This window comes from Ailuropoda melanoleuca, chromosome 12 (assembly GCF_002007445.2).
Source record: "Ailuropoda melanoleuca isolate Jingjing chromosome 12, ASM200744v2, whole genome shotgun sequence".
In the NCBI taxonomy this organism is placed as follows: Eukaryota; Metazoa; Chordata; class Mammalia; order Carnivora; family Ursidae; genus Ailuropoda; species Ailuropoda melanoleuca.
In genome coordinates, this window is record NC_048229.1 from 40,612,284 (window position 1) to 40,630,181 (window position 17,898).

Here is a 17,898-nt window from a genome sequence, read left to right on the forward strand (position 1 = left end):
ACTATTTCCTCTCTGGTGCTTTATAGTGAAAGTTTGCCAACCCCTGATGTGTACTTTTTTGGTGTGTAGGTCTTGAACAGTATCTGCTAATTTCCTCCTTACTGGTTTGTGAGATTTTAAAAATGCTATTGCAAATGGAATCTTTTACATTTTAGTTTTCAATTATTTACTGGTAGCATATAGAATATACAATTGATTTTTATATATTGATCTTGTATGCTGGAAGTGTACTAAATTTCCATGCTCCTGGTATTTCTTTGTAGATTTCTTATGATTTTTTAAATACACATTCATGTTTTCTGTAAATAAAGAGAGTTTTACATAATCCTTTTTAATCTGTATGCCTTTTACTACTTTTTACCTTTGCTCTGACATCCTGTAAAATATTGAATACCAACGAAGATAGTGCACATGCGTTCCGGGTTCCAGATCTTTTTTTTTTTTTAAGATTTTATTTATTTATTTGACAGAACGACAGCCAGTGAGAGAGGGAACACAGGCAGAGGGAGTGGGAGAGGAAGAAGCAGGCTCCCAGTGGAGGAGCCTGATGTGGGGCTCGATCCCAGGACTCTGGGAACATGCCCTGAGCTGAAGGCAGAGGCTTAACGACTGAGCCACCCAGGCGCCCCTCCAGGTTCCAGATCTTAAGAGAATAGTGTTTAGTATGCTGTTAGCTGAAGGTTTTTTGTATATGTGCTTCAACATATCAAGGAAATCCCCTCCAATTTCTATTTTGCTGGAGATTACTTTGAAAGAAGTGTTGAATTTTGTCAATTACTTCACATACAGATTTAATAATATGGCTTCTCTCCTTTATTCTGTAAATATGAATTACACTGTTTTTTAACCAACCTTGATTCCTGGGACAAACCCCCACCCAAGAGGTGGTCATGCTAGATTATCCTCTTATATTTGGTTTGATTTCCTGAAATGGTCATTAAAGACTTTTATGTCTATGTTCCTGAGGGATATTAATCTTTAAATTTCTGTATTATGTTTTTGTATTAGGGTAATAGTGGCTTCTTCATAGAATGAGGAAGTTTCCTTCTTTGTTTTCAGAAACAGTTTGTGTAACCTTAGTAAAGTGTCTTCCTTATATTTTTGATACAATTTACAGGAAAACCACATGGATGTGCAATTTTCCTCACAGAATGGTGTTTACGGTCACTTGTTATCCCTTTAATATCTATCAAATCTGCAGTGATGCTCCCCTTCATTCCTGATATTGGGAGTTTCATTTTTCTTTTTTTATTTCCTGCTCAGTTTTTCTAGGGGTTTGTCAATTTCATTAACCTTTTAAAAGTCCACTTTTAGTGTGTTAATTTTTCTGTATATTTTCTATTTCTGCTCTTAGCTCTATCATTTATTTCTATCTACTTAGGATTTAATTCCTCCTTCTTCTTTTTACAGATTTACTTATTTATTTGAGAGTGAGAGAGAGAGAGTGCAGGGGGTGGGAAGAGGGAGAGAATCTCAAGCAGACTCCACTGAGCATGGAGCCCAACACAGGGCTCAATCCCATGACCTTGAGATCATGACCTGAGCCAATATCAAGAGTCGGGCGCTTAACCAATTGTGCCACCCAGGCACCCAGTGCTGTCCAGTATTTATAAGTCCAAGAAGGCTGTGATGGACCTTAAAGAAAACACATGCCTTGCCTCCAAGTTTGTATTGATTTTGAATATTGCCCCAGTCCATTGCCAGGAAGAACTTGCAAATGCCCACCCCAACCTAGATGTTCTTTTCACGCCCTTAAACACTATGTCTGTCACCTAACCTCTCAACCAGGACATAATAAGGCCTTCATAGTGCACAACATGAGGGAACTTTATAATAAAGCGATACAACACCAACAAGGAAACCGCCATGATGGACGACTGGAAGCCAGTTGCTACATGCAATGTTGGTGACTGTGGTGCACAGCCTGGTATAGTACCAAGCAGACTACTATCAGTAACATCTGGAAAAATGGCCAGGCTGCCTGAAAAATTTCAAAGGCTTTGAAGATGTTACAGAAAATATAAAGGACAGTGTCAAACACATAATGCATAACACATGGCAAATAAGTGGAAAAAGCTTCAGCAACATGAGGGAAGATGCGGAAGAAATTTTGGCAGAAAAGGTGGTAGAGCCCACAAAGACCCAGAAGAGATGGCAAAACAAGGCACTGAGGTCAGTGATGATGAGAATGGTGATGAAAATCCGTCTACCACTGAGTAAATTGTCCCTCTCGCAGCAGCCATAATATCAGAATGAAATTCTGCCTTGGAAGAATTTTCAGTGACATGAAAGAATGTGACCCTATCATTGAATGCAGCCTCCAGCAATTTTTCAAACCACTTCAGTGACTTGAAATAAGTAGCATCAACTACTCCTTTGGTTTTCTTGGGGTAAGCCAAGGTCAAGAGGTTTATCCAGAGTGCACTGCCCCACCGTACATCCCACAGCTCTATCAAACCTGGTTTTATTTAATGTTAATCTTTGATTAAGTTTACCTTTTTCTGCACTTTCTTTGCATGACTGTACCGTATAGCATAGTGTAGATGTCCACATTACTGTACTGTTTACTATGTTTATATGTGCAAGTACTAAATTTTGTGTATTGTTTGTATGACTGACTTTAGTATAGTCACAATAGAATACACCACACAAAATGATGTAATTGAAATATTTTTATTATAATGCTGCATATAATTTATTTCTAAGAAACATATATTAAATTCAGATGCCTTTAAACAGAAAAAAAATCCATAATAGGTTATGCATTGATTGGTTGATGAAAATGTGAACAAAGGCTCAGATGAGCATAAGTTTGCATTTCCCTTAGGAGCAATGGTTCAGTATTGATTAATTCAGTGTTTATGATGGATTTATAGAATACAACCACAACGAATAACAAGAATTAACTAAACATACGAGTGTGCGTGTGTATGTATGTTAAGTATTTCAAGACTCAGGCCTCTAAATCTCTCACAAACAGTTATGCTCCTCAAGGGTAAAAATGACAATATTTTAGAATAAGGAATATTTTCAAGAAATGTTGGACTCTCCTGATGACAGATATATAAAAAACACATAGGGGCGCCTGGGTGGCTCAGGCAGGTAAGCGTCTGCCTTTGACTATGGTCATGATCCCAGGGTCCTGGGATTGAGCCCCACATCAGGCTCCCCGACTCGTGTTCTCTCTTGCTCTCAAATAAATAAATCTTAACACACACACACACACAAAGCGAATGAGGTCTTTTTATCTCTCATACACCCATGATCCCCCACCCCAACCCCAATGACAAATTATCACAAGCTTGGCAAGGAAATTGGAAAGAAGCCATACACTCATTTCTTTTCCCTTTCTCTTCTACATCTCCTCCTCCACCCCTCACTGTACTTTTAAAATACTCTTGAGATGGTTTTATAGCATAAATATAGGAAGAATTTTTGCTACCATATTTCCTAAATGCATAATCACGGGGTCTCACTTGTGGATGATTCTCAAGGGTAGTGTAAGGGTCTAGGCTGGGTCAATTTCTAATATGACCCTTGAGATGACCTGCCACTAAAAGCTTTCGTGGGGATGGCAAATATGTTTCTCTTCAGTATGAATTATCAGATAATGAGGAAGATATTTCTCTGGCCAAAAGGTTGTCCTGAATAGTTATATTGAAAAGAAAAGGTATTTCCCAGTATGAGTTCACTAAAATTGACTGATGTAAACAACCTGCAGATACCTTTAAACTCTGGTATGAATTTTTCGATGGTGAGTGAAAGATGAACTGTGGCTGAAGGTTTTTCCACATTCACCACATTCAAAGGGTTTCTCTCCAGTGTGAGTTCTCACGTGTTGAGTTAAGGCAAAATTGTCACAAAAAGCCTTCTTACAGTCTTTGCATTTATACGGTTTTTCTCCAGTGTGGATCCTATTATGACGAACAAAATTTGCAGGTTGGGTAAAGGCCTTCCCACATTCTCTGCATACATAGGGCTTCTCGCCAGTGTGAATCCTCATGTGTCGAGTAAAGGAAGAGCTGTAGTAAAAGGCTTTTGCACATTCTTTACACTCCAAGGGTTTTTCTCCACTGTGGGTCCTATTATGTCGGATAAAAACAGAGTGGTGTGTAAAGGCTTTTCCACATTCAGTGCACTTATAGGGCCTCTCGCCAGTGTGAATCCTCATGTGTTGAATTAAGGAAGAGCTGTCACAAAAGGCTTTCCCACATTCCTTGCATTCAAAGGGCTTCTCTCCAGTATGAGTCCTCTTGTGCCGGATAAAAGTGGAGCGGTGAGTGAAGGCCTTTCCACATTCGTTGCACTCATAGGGTTTCTCTCCAGTGTGAATCCTCATGTGCTGTGTGAAGGATGAGCTGAGGCAAAAAGCTTTTCCACATTCTTTGCACAAAAAGGGTTTTTCTCCTGTGTGGGTCATATTATGCTGGATAAAAGTGGAGCGGTGCGTGAAGGCCTTTCCACATTCACTGCACTCATAGAGTTTCTTTCCAGTGTGAATCCTCATGTGTTGAGCAAAGGAAGAACTGTAATAAAAAGCCTTCCCACATTCTTTGCACAAAAAGGGCTTTTCCCTAGTGTGGGTCATATTATGTTGGTTAAAAGAAGAGCGGTGGGTGAAAGTTTTACCACATTCTTTGCACTCATAGGGCTTATCTCCAGTGTGAATGCGCTGGTGCTCTGTGAGGTGAGACCTGCGTTTGAAGGCCTTCCCACACTCACTGCACTTGTATGGTTTTTCCCCAGTATGAAACCTCATATGTCGAATGAAGTCTGCCATATAATTACAGGCTTTCCCACATTCACTGCATTTATAGGGCTTCAATCCAGCATGAATCTGCTGATGCCGAACAAGGGCCCAATTCTTGCTAAACCTTTTCCCACATTCTTTGCATTTATACAAGTTATTCCTTGCATCTATCACAGGGTCTTTTCCTGGTCCTTGTTCATGTTCACGTAGATCACCTTGTGTAGTGACTCGCTCCTGCAAAACCGTTAAACACACACGATCATCTGCCTCCAAATCATCATGTTTATGGGTCCACTTCCTAGGGCATGTCTCCTTGTGGGGGTCTGTTCCTGGCCTCAAGTTCCCTTCCTGCATTTCGGATAGCTTTTCCTGATCCCTTGCTTGCCTCGGCCTGGAATCCCTTGAGACTCCCTGGGTCACTTGTTCCTCAACAGGGGCTTCCTCAGTGAAGGCCAGCTGAGAAGCAGTAAGTTCTGTGGTCTCAGGTTTTGCTTTTTCACCTGAAGGAAATCCAGTACAGAAAGGTGTCTATTAGTGATGTCAGCACAGAACAAACAAAATTCCCATTTGAGGAGTCGAAGGAAGATGAGAATAATCCCTCTAATGCCTGTGCCATTTATACATCTATTAAGCCCAGGTTTACAATTTCTTTCTTCGCTACTCCTTGGACTCTTGACATCTTTAAAAGGCAACCCAGGAAGAAAAGCTGGGGCAGGGCATAGAGAATCTGGGGTGGAGATGACGCCTCGCTCTCCAGAATGGGGGACGGTGGGCAGAGTGATAACTACACTGTGTGTAACAACTGTGCCCTAACGTCTCATGGTATGACAGCACAGGGAAGGGCACTAACCTGGCCCACGAAGGAGACAGAAAGAGGTCAGTGGAGGCTACTTGGAAAAGGTGCTATGGTAGCTTATTTCTAAAGGAGAGTAAAGGATTCCCTGACAGAGGAATTAGGAGAGAAACTGCAGCAGATGACACGAAGTACAATGTGCGGTGTCTTGAGAGAATTCTGAATGCCAGGCAAAGGGAAGTGGATGAGCGGATGGTGGAGATGAGGATGGAGAGATAGGCAGGGACAGAGGAGAGAAAAAAATCTCGGGCTCCTGGGCTGTGGGGTAGTGGGGGACGGTGAGAAAACACTGGGTGGGTGTTACTGAGTCTACTTCATCTGAGTAAAGACTAGGTGAACAGATACCAAATAGATACCATCTAGATGAAGAGAATTATAAATTTACCATATTAATGAAGATCTATACGAAAAGGGAGATTAGTAATATAAAGTTGCCCTTAAATTCATCTATAAATTCAATACAACTTCAGATAAAATCCCAATAGAGTTTTTCAAGGATATTGACAAACTGATTGTGGAATTTATATAAAAGAACAAAGAGACCAGGCTATCTCCACAGAAGAACAAAGAAAGGAGTCTTGCCCTTTGAGGAATTAGAATTATGATGATTATGTACATCAAGGCAGTAAGATATAGGCATAGATTTAAGATAAACTGTCAAAGAAAAAGACAGAATTAAGAGCTCAGAAATGTATATATGAACTTTGAAATATGACAGAAGTAGCAGAGAGGCCCACTGGGAAAAGGAGGGACTATTCAACAAACAGATCTAGAGAAATCATTTCCCATATGGGGGAAAATGAAATTGCATTCCTAACCTCACGCCACACAAAATCAACTCTAGACTGATTAAGACCTAATGTCAAAGGCTCACCATTAACAACATTTAGTAAACGTAAAAATGATTATCTTTTAGATCACAGGAAAGTGAAAGATTTCATAAACAAGATAAAAAAGCATTATCTGTAAATGAAAAGACTAGTCAATTTGACTAAACTAAATATAATTTTTTTTTAAAGATTTTATTTATTTATTCGACAGAGACAGAGACAGCCAGCGAGAGAGGGAACACAAGCAGGGGGAGTGGGAGAGGAAGAAGCAGGCTCATAGCAGAGGAACCTGATGTTAAATATAATTTTTTGAAAGGCAAACAAGGGTATCTAAATTAATATCAGATACCATAGCCTACAAAGCAAAGTAAACGAAAAAAAGAGGGACATTATAGAATGATTAAAAAATCAATCCACCAGGAAGACATAACAATCCTAAATCTGTATGCAACAAATATCAGAGCCTCAAAATAAACCAAAAACTGAGTTCAAAGGAGAAATAGACAAAACCACAATTACAGTTGGAAACATCAACACTCCACACCCAAAATGAAAACTAAGCATATTTGTATGAGCTGGCATTTCACAGAAGATCTGCATCAGCCAATCAACATACAAAGAGGTGCTCAACTTCCCCGGATATGAGGGAAGGGCAAAAAGACCACAATGAGATACCCTATTATATTCACCTGATTGAAGAAATTTAAGAACATGACAGTTTCAAGTGTTGGAAAGGCCGCAGACCCATGGAATCGTTAGCATAACGCAGGTGAAGTGTAAACAGGTAAGAGAAAGTGTAAACAGGTTGAGAAAACAGCAGGGCAGCATCTAGGGAAGTTCTCCTTTTGCTCACTTATAATAACTGAAAAATTCTAGCCCCAGGAACACTATTAAGAGAAATTCCTACACATGTACATGAGGACGTATGTATGTGAATTTTCACAACAGCATTTTGTGGGTATAAAAAACCAGAAACATGAAAATGCTCATGAAAATAAATGAATACATTATGTTATATTCATGCAAATGACTACAGAAGAAAAAAATGAGTGAACTATACTACATGCATGGTGAATCTTAACGATAAACTGTTGAATAGGAAGTACAAATCACATAAGACAATATAACCTATGTTAAACTTTTTATGAAGTTAAAATGAAAAAGTATGTGCACACAAGAGTACAATGAAGTAATTTTTATTTTTTATTTATTTTTTTTTAAAGATTTTTGTTTATTTATTTGACAGAGATAGAGACAGCCAGCGAGATAGGGAACACAAGCAGGGGTAGTGGGAGAGGAAGAAGCAGGCTCACAGCAGAGGAGCCTGACGTGGGGCTCGATCCCACAACGCCGGGATCACGCCCTGAGCCGAAGGCAGACGCTTAACCGCTGTGCCACCCAGGCGCCCCAATGAAGTAATTTTTAAGTCTGTTTTGAGAACGTCAGTTTATAGTGGCATTATAAAAACACGTACATAGGACACACACATCCCTGTGTTTACTGCAGCATTGCCAAGATATGGCCCAAGTGTCCACTGACTGATGCATGGATAAAGAGGATGAGTTATACACACACACACACACACACACACACACACACACACACACACACACAGGAATATTATTCAGCCATAAAAAAGAATGAAGTCGTCATTTACAACAACATGGATGCAGCCAGAGAGTATAATGCTAAGTGATCAGAGAAAGACAAATACCATATGACTTCACTTGTATGCGGAATTTAAGGAACAAAACAAATGAGCAAAGGGAAAAAAGAGACAGAGATAAATCAGGAAACAGAGTCTTAACTATAGAGAACAAACTGATGGTTACTGAGGGGAGGTGGGTGGGGATGGGTTAAACAGCTGCTGGGGATTAAGGAGTGCACTTGTCATGATGAGCACCAGGTGATTAAGATAAAAACATAAAAAAATATATATGTATCTTCATTTATTTTTTAGCCTTATTTACTGTGGTAAAATATATATAACATAAAATTGTTTTATCTTAAAATGTAATGGCTAGAATAATTAGATGAAGTGGAAAACTTGAAAGATTCAGTTACCAAAACTGACACAAGAAAAACAATATATGAATAGCCCTATATTTACCCCGAAAACAAATTTTGTTATGGACTGTATGTTTGTGTTCCCCCAAGATTTATGTGTTGAAGCCCTAACCTCCAATGTGAATTTGGAGATAGGGCCTTTATGGAAGCAATTATGGTTAAATGAGGTCATCAGGGTAGGGCCCTGATCTGGTAGGATTAGTGTCCTTCTAAGAAGAGACACCAGAGTGTTCTCCCTCTTCTCCTAAGCATCCCCCAGCACATACACAACACCTAGGAAAGGCTATGGTCTCTCTTTGTCTTCTTATGAGGACATCAATCCCATGATGGGGGCTCCACCCTCATGACCTCATCTAAACCCAATCATCTCCCCTCACCTGTTAATAGCATCACAGTGGGGGTTCTAGCCCCCCACCTCCAACGTATGACCTTGAAGAGGACACATAACATGTTCACAGTAATGTTACATAAGAAAAATTATGTAAATCAACCAGCCCAGTACATGGCAAATGTTCAGTAAACCGTACACCCCTATTATCATTATTACAGGTGCTGCACTTGCCGATCAGAATGTCCACAGTAACCTGAGTAAGAACATTTTCAGTAGTGTGGTGCTGAGAAACACTACTGGGTCTCAAAGAATAAAGGGGAAGATACCACCTGCTTCCCAGTGGGTATAACAATTGACGACGAACGCATTCTGCTGGGAATGTGAAATGGCAAAACTCTTTGGTGGTTTCTACTGAAGCTAATCATGTGTCTACACCACGATCCAGCCAGGCCACTCATTTACACATTCCCAACCGAAATGTGTGCTTATATCCAACAAAAAATATGATCAAGAATACTCATAGCTCCATTCTTCACAATAGTCTGAAAATGGAGAACAAGCCAAATAACAGGAAAATAGTTAATATGTAATCCATTTATTCACTGAGTCACTGCACAGTTAAGAAATAACTCTAAATTTTGCAACCACATGAGGGAACCTCAGAGCCATAATGATTATCAAAAGAAGACAGACATAACAGTATTATGTACTGTGGGAGTCCATTTATAAGTCTTTAAAACTAAACACTGTGATTGAGTTGAACACCAGCTACTTTTGTAAAAGGGGATATTAACAAGGAGGGAGCAGAAGAAACCTGGGAGGTGCTGGAAATATTTCTTGACCTGTGTGGTGGATACCTGGGTTTATATATATTTAATATTTCATAAAGATGAACCGCTAAGATTTGTTTATTCACTACTTATAAGTTACACCTTCATATAACAATTAAAGAAAATAGTAAAATAGTAACGGGGAAGCCTAGAAGTCCTGTGTAGCTGTCTCTTCAGAGAATGAGAAAACTCCTCCCAGAAGCTTGGTTGTTCAGGTGAAACACAGTTGTCAACCATTATATGTGTTGGAGAGACAAGAGCATTTTTTATACCATGTTTCCCCCAAGCGTCCGAAACTGCACTGTGTTTCCTATGTTGAGCTGAAAGAAGGTGAAGATACAGAAGAGGCAGGAAATAAGTGAAGACCCAAGGTCCCCGATACAGCAGACTCATGTATGGCTTCCTGTTACTCCTGCCTCGTGCTGCTTACACCCTGTTATAATGCCCTCTGGCAGAATGTCGCAGGCCCTTGACTTGCTTCTAAAGAACAGAATATGGCCAAGTGGCGGAAAGTAATACATGAGGCTGTGTGTTGCATCCCTCTTGCTGAAGTCTCTCCCACCACCACTTGATCTGAAGAAGGAAGCTGACGTCTTGTGAGGTGTCTCTGACTGCGGCGTGTAGCGGACCCCACCAAGCTGTGCCGGGACCTCTGACCCACAGATGAGAAACAGTAAATAAGTGATATTTTTAACTAAGTTTGTGGTATTATTGCCAAACAGCAATAGGTAACCGATACACCTAAGTCAGGAGAAGGTGTGATCTAGACTCTGCTGGGGGAACCTGCCGTGCCAGGACTGGGAACTCTTCCAGAGGTGAGAAGAAGCTGCAGGATGAGTCTGTCAGGGGTAAAGAGCAGGAAGGCCAAGTGTGTAGCCTCTCCTCTCAACGTGAAGTAGGTCACATGCCAAGTTAGCAGCAGCGAGGCGAGTGGTGATATCGGGAAGGAGGGTGAGTGGATGGGGAAGCGGATGCAAGACAGAGAGTGGACCGGAGGCACGCAGCAGATACAGGGAGAGCAGCTGGACATCCGCTAGTGTCGGGCAGGCAAGAGACGAGTATGGCTTGGACGGGGGTGCTAATGTGGACCTGACAGAGCTGGTGAAGACGACAGATTCCGGAGATACGGAAGATGAAACATGATCAAGATTCAGGAGTGGCTGGATAGAGGGTATGAAGAAGATGGAGGTGGTGTGGGGCCGTCCTTTTGTTCCTGGCTTTCTTGACTTATGAAATGGTAAGACCAGTAGCTGAAAATGGGGAGGTGGGAGGAGTGGACCAAATCATGAGGTCCTTTTTAGGATGACAGTGGAACACTGGAACAGTCAAGTGAAGATGTGGAACTGCAGAGTGGGGTGAAGGTGTGAGACCGACTCTAGGAGTGAGGAGGGGAGGGCCGGACGCTTGCTGGCTGAGCAGTCAGAAGGAACGTGAGAGGGCAGAGATCAGGAATCTTCACTGAAGCCTCTCCACCCACTCAATGGCTCCAGTGGCTCTTAGCGCCCAGAAGTGAGGCTGATGAAGGCAAAGTCTTGCTGGGGTTTTATAAGACAGGAGGACAAGAAGAGAACAAGGCTAGGGACTGCTTCCAAATATGAGCTTCACAAATGGAAGGATGACTACATGCAGGGATGTAGAGGTGAATGAATGATCAGATGAAGGTGGAAAAGGGCGGGACGCAAAGTATAATTAGAGGTAGGAATCTGCAGAAAAAGAAAGGACTGTCTTTTCTGAATTTGGGAAGAAGACTGAGATGTCATTATTCATTATGACTAATAATGCCTGAATATTACAAACACACAACTTGTGTTACTTTGTCACTTACTCTGGGTTAGACAGTGTGCAATAAGCAGTTTCCCGTTATCTAATTACATCACCAAATAATCTGATGATGCAGAAATCACCATTACTAGCTTTTTCTAACAAAGCCTACTTTAGCAGACCCAGGATACGTTCATCATATCCCTGGCCTCTTCTCCGTGGGCACAAAGATAAACCACATTTCCCAGTTTGAGGCGACATGTAGCCTGATGCCCAGTTCTTGTCTATGGAATGTGAACGGAAATGACGTATGTGTGCAAGTGGACAGGACTACAGATCTTCCTCAGCTTATGATGGGGTCACATCCCAATACACCCATCAAAACGCGTTTAATACACCTAACCCACGCACATCATAGCTTAGCCTGGACTGCCTTAAACATGCTCCGTGCACTTACATTAGCCTCCAGTCGGGCGACATCGGCAAATACAAAGGCTATTTCATGGTACAGTGTTGACGAGCTCACGCACTTACTGCCTACTGTACCAGAAGTAAAAAACAAAATGGTTATAAGCGTACTGGCTGTTTACCCGCACGATCGCACCGCTGACTGGGAGCCGCGACTTGCTGCTGATGCCCAGCGTCAAGAGAGAGTATCACACTGCAGTATCACTAGCCCAGGAAAAGATCCAAACTCCAAATTCAAAGTCCAGTTTCTACTGAATGCATACTGCTTTCACACCACTGTAAAGTGGAAAAATCCAAAGCTGAACCACTGTACGCTGGGGGCCATCTGTACTCCCCTTCTCTCCTATTCCTCCTGGCCAGTTGGATGATGCCAGGGCAGCCTTAAAGCAACATACCGACAACAGACTGCACCTGGGTCCCTGACTAAGTATGTGTACAGAGCCCCCCCACCCCGCTGACCCACATTAACCATGGCGTGACTGAGAAAAAAACTCCTTATCTGTTGACCCACCCACATTCTGGTGTTTATCTTTTACAGCAGAGAATTTACTTAGCCGAACCTGAACATCAAAGGTACAGCAACATCATGCAACTTCCTCAGTCATGAGGCTGGTGAATGGCCAAGCATTTAGAGCCTGTCTCTTACTCAGTATGCCACATCCCAGCCCGAATGAAGACGAAGAGTGTGATGGGGTGGAAAGACAGGGGAAACACAGCTGGGACTGCTCCATGACCAACCGAGCCCCTAGGAAGGCCACGAAACGAAGCTGCCCGTGGAATTTCAGACATAGTGATCCCCTGGTAGTCTGTCAGTCGCCAGGACACCCACCTGCCAGACTCTCAGCCACCTACCTGTGAAGGTGCTTTTGGAGAGGCCTCTCTTCACCGTCCACAGTTCCTGCCCATGCTCCACCAGGTAGATCAGCTCTGGTTTGGGAACAGGATGCCCTGTGCATGGAGAAATAAATGGGGCATGGATATACAGGTACAGACAAAAGGAAAAGTCTCAAGTACACAGAGTATACACCTTTCACACACCACCACAGAACTCCAGAAAGGAAACGACTCCTTCCAGAAGGTGTTCCCTAATGAAGCCAGTAGGATTCCACCTCCCCGTGGATCAGAACTACCTGGAGATGTCTGGTTCTGAACACAGAACAAATTAAACCAAATCTCTGGGCATAAGGACAGAACATAGGAAATCTGTAAAGCTTCCCGGGTGATTCCAGTGCCCAAGGATGGCTAAAAACACTGGACTAAATCAACTGCTGAACGGCATCTATGGATAGTCAGTTGTCTGAGGTTGGCCATGCCCTAAAACTGCTACCCATCCTGAAGAAAAAGCCTTTAATCCAAGTTGGGAAGACAGAGCTGAAGGTGGGACCTGCTGCCCTACTTGGTGCTGTAGCATCCTATGGCTGCTTCGAGGATACTGGCTTGATGACCTGGACCAAGGACAGAAAGCGAACAGACACACCTGGGTTGGCATCTACCAGGCCAGGAGCCAGCACTACCTCAGGGCTTCTCATCAGGACAAGTTATTACAAGTTTTTCAGGGGTGAAATCAGTATGAGCAGGTATTCTGGTACATACACCCAAAGTTTTGCCAAATGTGGAGGCTTAAAGACAAGAGGACTCGAGAGAATCCAGTGACTAAGGCACTGGGACCCACAGAAACCTGACTAGAAAATCCTGTTCCGCAGACCAGAATGCATCCAGTGGTCCCGCAGCAAATGTTCACTGATGTCTGCTAGATACCTGGCACTGAGCTCCGTGATGGGGCAGTGTCAAAGTTAAATCAGACCTTCCTTCATCTCTGTTCCGGAACTGAGCTCCCTGCCCCCACGCGGACTTGGCTCCTGTTGGTCCCTCCACCTGGAATACTATTCCCCGTGCATCTCCTTTCAACAACTAATCACAATGGTCACAAGCTAACACCATTTACTGCATCGATGACTGACCCCCTGGGAGAGATAATGTGGACACAAGGGTGGGGAAGCCTTGTCATGGTAACCATTTTGGACGTCTGGGAAAAGGGAGACCTTGGGCCTCTATTCAGTTCAGATTCCAACCAATTTCTGGGTAAACTGGCCATTTAAAGTTTTAGTGGGAAAATATTTGGGATTTACTGATTTAGTACATATAATAAATACATGTGTCACACCTGCTATGTTCCCAGTTCTATTCTAAGTACTTCACAGGTATTAGGTCACTTGGGCTAAGTACAAGGTTACTATAAAAACACAATAAAAATTAAAATAACTGTATTAAGTCCCAGGAAGCTCATGCTGCCTCCTCAAGGCTGTGTGCCCCACAGCTGTTCTTTCTGAAGGGGAAATTAGCAACAGACACAGGAGAGCTAAAGACGCAGCACCAAGCCCAGACTCTTCCAACAACAGTCAGAAGGCAGGAAAGAGAAAGGAAAAAGAAAGAGCTTTCCTAGATGCCCATCAACATCATTCGATGATGTGTCTGTGCACCCTCTAAAATGATCTCCCTTAGCAGCAGAGAAGCAAGGCATAGGCCTTAGGAAATAAGAGAAAACTGCAGATACCAGGGGCCAAAGAGGCCAATTAGCAGAGATTGTTAATTAGAAAGATACCAGTAGCACTGATGTCAAATATCTTCCTGTTTGTCTGATTCACCCACTTCTTGGAGAACCTCCCATTACCCACAGGTCCTGCGAACTGGGCTGTGAAGACGTTTGACCCAACCAAGCTGAACCGATCACTCTAGCTCTTATGGAGATCTGGAATAAGGACGTCAGACTGAGGCCAGCTTTTGCTGGACACTCGGGTAAAAATGGTAAGAACTATGTCTCTTATACAACAACAATCCCTTCTGCACACATAAGGACACCAATATAATGTTAGAACAGAATATGCTGAGGCTGTGGGGAGACAGGAAGGTGGGTCCCAGAGGCCTTCTCAATCAACCATGCTTAGAGAGAAAGGATGGAATGAAAGCCTTGGGTACCACTCTGGAGAATGATAAGTCCTTACCCAGTGAGACCAGGAGCCCACAAGTCTCCAGCATCACCTCCCGGTATAAGGTCCTCTGGGCCAGGTCCAGATGTCTCCATTCCTCCCCAGTGAAGGTCACGGCCACGTCTTTAAATGATACCAATGCCTGGAACATCAAACAGAGGAGTGGGTGCCTATACATCTAGATGAGATGAGAGCCTATTGCTTGACCACCAGCAGAAGTCCGGAAAGACCCAAGGCCTGAACCCCTGAGTATCTCCTGAGAACCTAGCTCTGTATTGGGCTCAGGAGGGAGGCAGATAGTGCCTCTGACAGAATAAAAGATGTGGGAGAGAAAAGCCTCCTGTGTAGGAAGCCACTGGAGAAAGACACAAAACCATGATAATCTCATGTGGGCAGTAAGGAGCAGACAGTCAGCCCACCGGGTAAGGGCCATCACCTCCATTTCACAAGCAGCAAACTGAGGCTCAAAGCCAAGTGAAACAGAGTTGTATGTCTAATGAGAAGGGGCAAGATTTTAACCCAGGTCCCTCAGGTCCAGCCATGGTGGCAGGGTGAGGGGGGGTTAGATTTAATCTAAGTCTGACATAGTCCCAGAGGGAAAAATCTTTCATTAATCAACCACTTATTGGGTACGAGGTGCAAGCCCAGTACTGTTCTAGGCCTGGAGATGGAGCGGAAAACAGAAGCTCACACTCTAGGACTGGGGAAAGGTCCCCAACAAGAAATAAAAGAAAGGAGCAAGATCAAGTCATATGGCTCTAAGGGCTCCAAAAACAACAAAAGACAATGAACTGATTGCAAACATTAGGGGACTTTGGCTGGCCCCCTCTCTTAGGGGCACTGGAATGAGGCTGGAGTGAAGTTAGGGAGCAGGCCAGGCGAGTAAAGATTAATAATTAACCTAAGTCCCGAAGGTGGTCAGAGCTAGGATGAGAGTAAACAGGGTGACTAGAGAATAACTTAAGGCCTGTCATGTTTACAGCCCAAGAGACACGGCATTCCTGTACACTGTCATTAATGAATATTGTAATGGAGTCACTCTTCAAGCACAGATCTCCCCCACTATCTGAAAGCACTGTGTTCCTATGAAAACTTTCATAAGGAAATGTGGAAATTTCATAAGGAAATTCATAAGAAAATTTTCATAAGGAAAACGGCAGTAAAGTGAAAAGTATCCCCCAACTTTCTGAAAGTCCCCCTTATTGCCACTTTGCTTTTAGGAAAATCTTACATTAGCACCTGTTTTCACCAACCAAAAGAAATCCCAAGAGGAGTTTTGTTTTTACCTCACTAATGTAGTGTTTCCTAAAAGCCAGTGGCAAAATCCAAACCTTTGGAAAGTAGGGAAACCTGAATAAGAAAATGTGTTAAACAGGAAAATGGATTCACTGCGGCAAGTTGCAAAGCAACTTCACTTGTAATACACAGATGGCATCTGCAAAGTTCTATCCAGTGACTGTCCTGTCTTCCCCACCTGTCCAGGGACCTTCTACAGCTATCAGAGAAGCAGCAATTCAAAAACGCAGCTTCCATCCCCTCTCCCAGCTTCCAGCCCGAGGCAGGGAGGCCCGAAGGACAGACTCTCCCTGGAGTGAGCCTAAGAGCGGAGCAGGTTAGTCCCTCTCAGAATCGCATCCAGAGTGATGCTCTGTGGGTCGTGCTGAGCAATGAAGGACACATGTCACACACATACCCTCTCTGGTTCCCTCAACTGAGAGAGAATAATCGTTAATACACACGGTATTCCAATTTTAGAACCGAGTTAATGGAGGCCAAGGGCAGTGAAAAGGCAAGCTGAGGTCAGAGTCAGAAAAGGGGGCTTCCCCTTATAACCCCTGGCCTGGCTTCAGAACCCTGGGTTAGAAGTGACTAGATCTACACCGCCCTCCCCCGCCGCATTCCTCCAGGACCTCCAGATCCAAGTGCATTAAGAAGGAACGGCGAAGAGTCCCAGGATCTGTATCACTGAGGGCGGAACCGTGAGGACGGCGACCCCAGCGCGCGTGAGCCCGCGCGACCCTCCACTCACCAGCGCCGGCGCCGCCATGAGGCCCACCGGCCGAGCGAGACCGCGAGAAGCGGCGACTAAAGCCCGTCCGGTGGGCTCAGTCGACCCTTCACCCCAGCCCTGGCTCGGGTGACCAGGGACCTCGGTCTCCGCTGTGTAAACGCGCAACAAGGTCCAGGGGGGGCCCTGCGGGTGCCTCGGGAACGAAGGGCTTGTGCAGAGGCGCCGGAGAGGCTAGGGGGACAACCCCGTTACAGGTGGTGTCGGACTCATACAAAACCATGGAGGTAGGTCCTACTCTCCTCACTGTCCTTTGCTCAGTCTGAAGACCCTTCTGGCAAGCGGCCTCCTGCCAGCCCTCCAACTAGCTGCGCCGTTCAACACAGACCCGCTATAACCAAATGACGTCCTAGGGGAACGCGCCAGAAGTCCCGCCCATGGCGCGGCAGGAACGCCCCTCTCCGCCCACCGCCATTGGCTGAGCGCCCGCCTTCGACATCAGCTGCCCTGCCTTCTGGGTAATGTAGTTTCTGACTGCATCTAGGCCGCGCACGTGTCGTTCTCTGAGCAACTGGTGTTCCAAAGACAAGGGTGTGGCTTTTTAGAGGTCGAAAGAGGTTGCAGAAATTTCAGGAGCCCTGCAGGCAATGCCTCGCCTCAGATAGGTGACGCATAGCTTGACCTTCCTCCCTGTGTACAGCAGTGTGATCACTCACTTCTGCTTCCTGAGCCAGTATTTACAACGAAAAATGAAGATACTTCTTGAATGCAATAATTTTAAAAGCTCCCTTAATCAGCAGTTTCCAACCTGCAGACCACGACAGCGTTCCCTTGGGAATTTGTCACAAATACAGGTCCCACTTTACTCCTACTGAATCAAGAACTCTGGGCTAGGGCCCCACATCTATGCTTAAATAAGCCCTCCGAAGGATTTCAATGCTCCAGAACAGTTGAGAAACAGCCTCTTTAAATTCCAGTGAATAGATGAGCTAAAACTACCTCTTTTGTGGGAG

General features: G+C 43.9%; 1 protein-coding gene across 1 annotated transcript; it reads right to left on the minus strand.

The window, feature by feature from the left end:
• Positions 1-1,888: 1,888 nt before the first annotated feature.
• Positions 1,889-17,304, minus strand: ZNF599 (zinc finger protein 599). Its single transcript, XM_002920906.4, has 4 exons — positions 16,907-17,304; positions 14,893-15,019; positions 12,743-12,838; positions 1,889-5,250 (listed from the first exon to the last, which is right to left on the minus strand). Exons 1-4 carry the CDS (start codon positions 16,922-16,924, stop codon positions 3,728-3,730), a joined length of 1,764 nt encoding a protein of 587 aa, XP_002920952.1. The 5' UTR covers positions 16,925-17,304; the 3' UTR covers positions 1,889-3,727.
• Positions 17,305-17,898: the final 594 nt, after the last annotated feature.

Coding starts and splice junctions, on each gene's coding strand:
- ZNF599 (XM_002920906.4), bottom strand. Junction 12,839..14,892: donor TGGGCTCCTGGTCTCACTGG/GTAAGGACTTAT, acceptor CTCCATGCACAG/GGCATCCTGTTCCCAAACCA. Junction 5,251..12,742: donor CTCCAAAAGCACCTTCACAG/GTAGGTGGCTGA, acceptor GATTTCCTTCAG/GTGAAAAAGCAAAACCTGAG.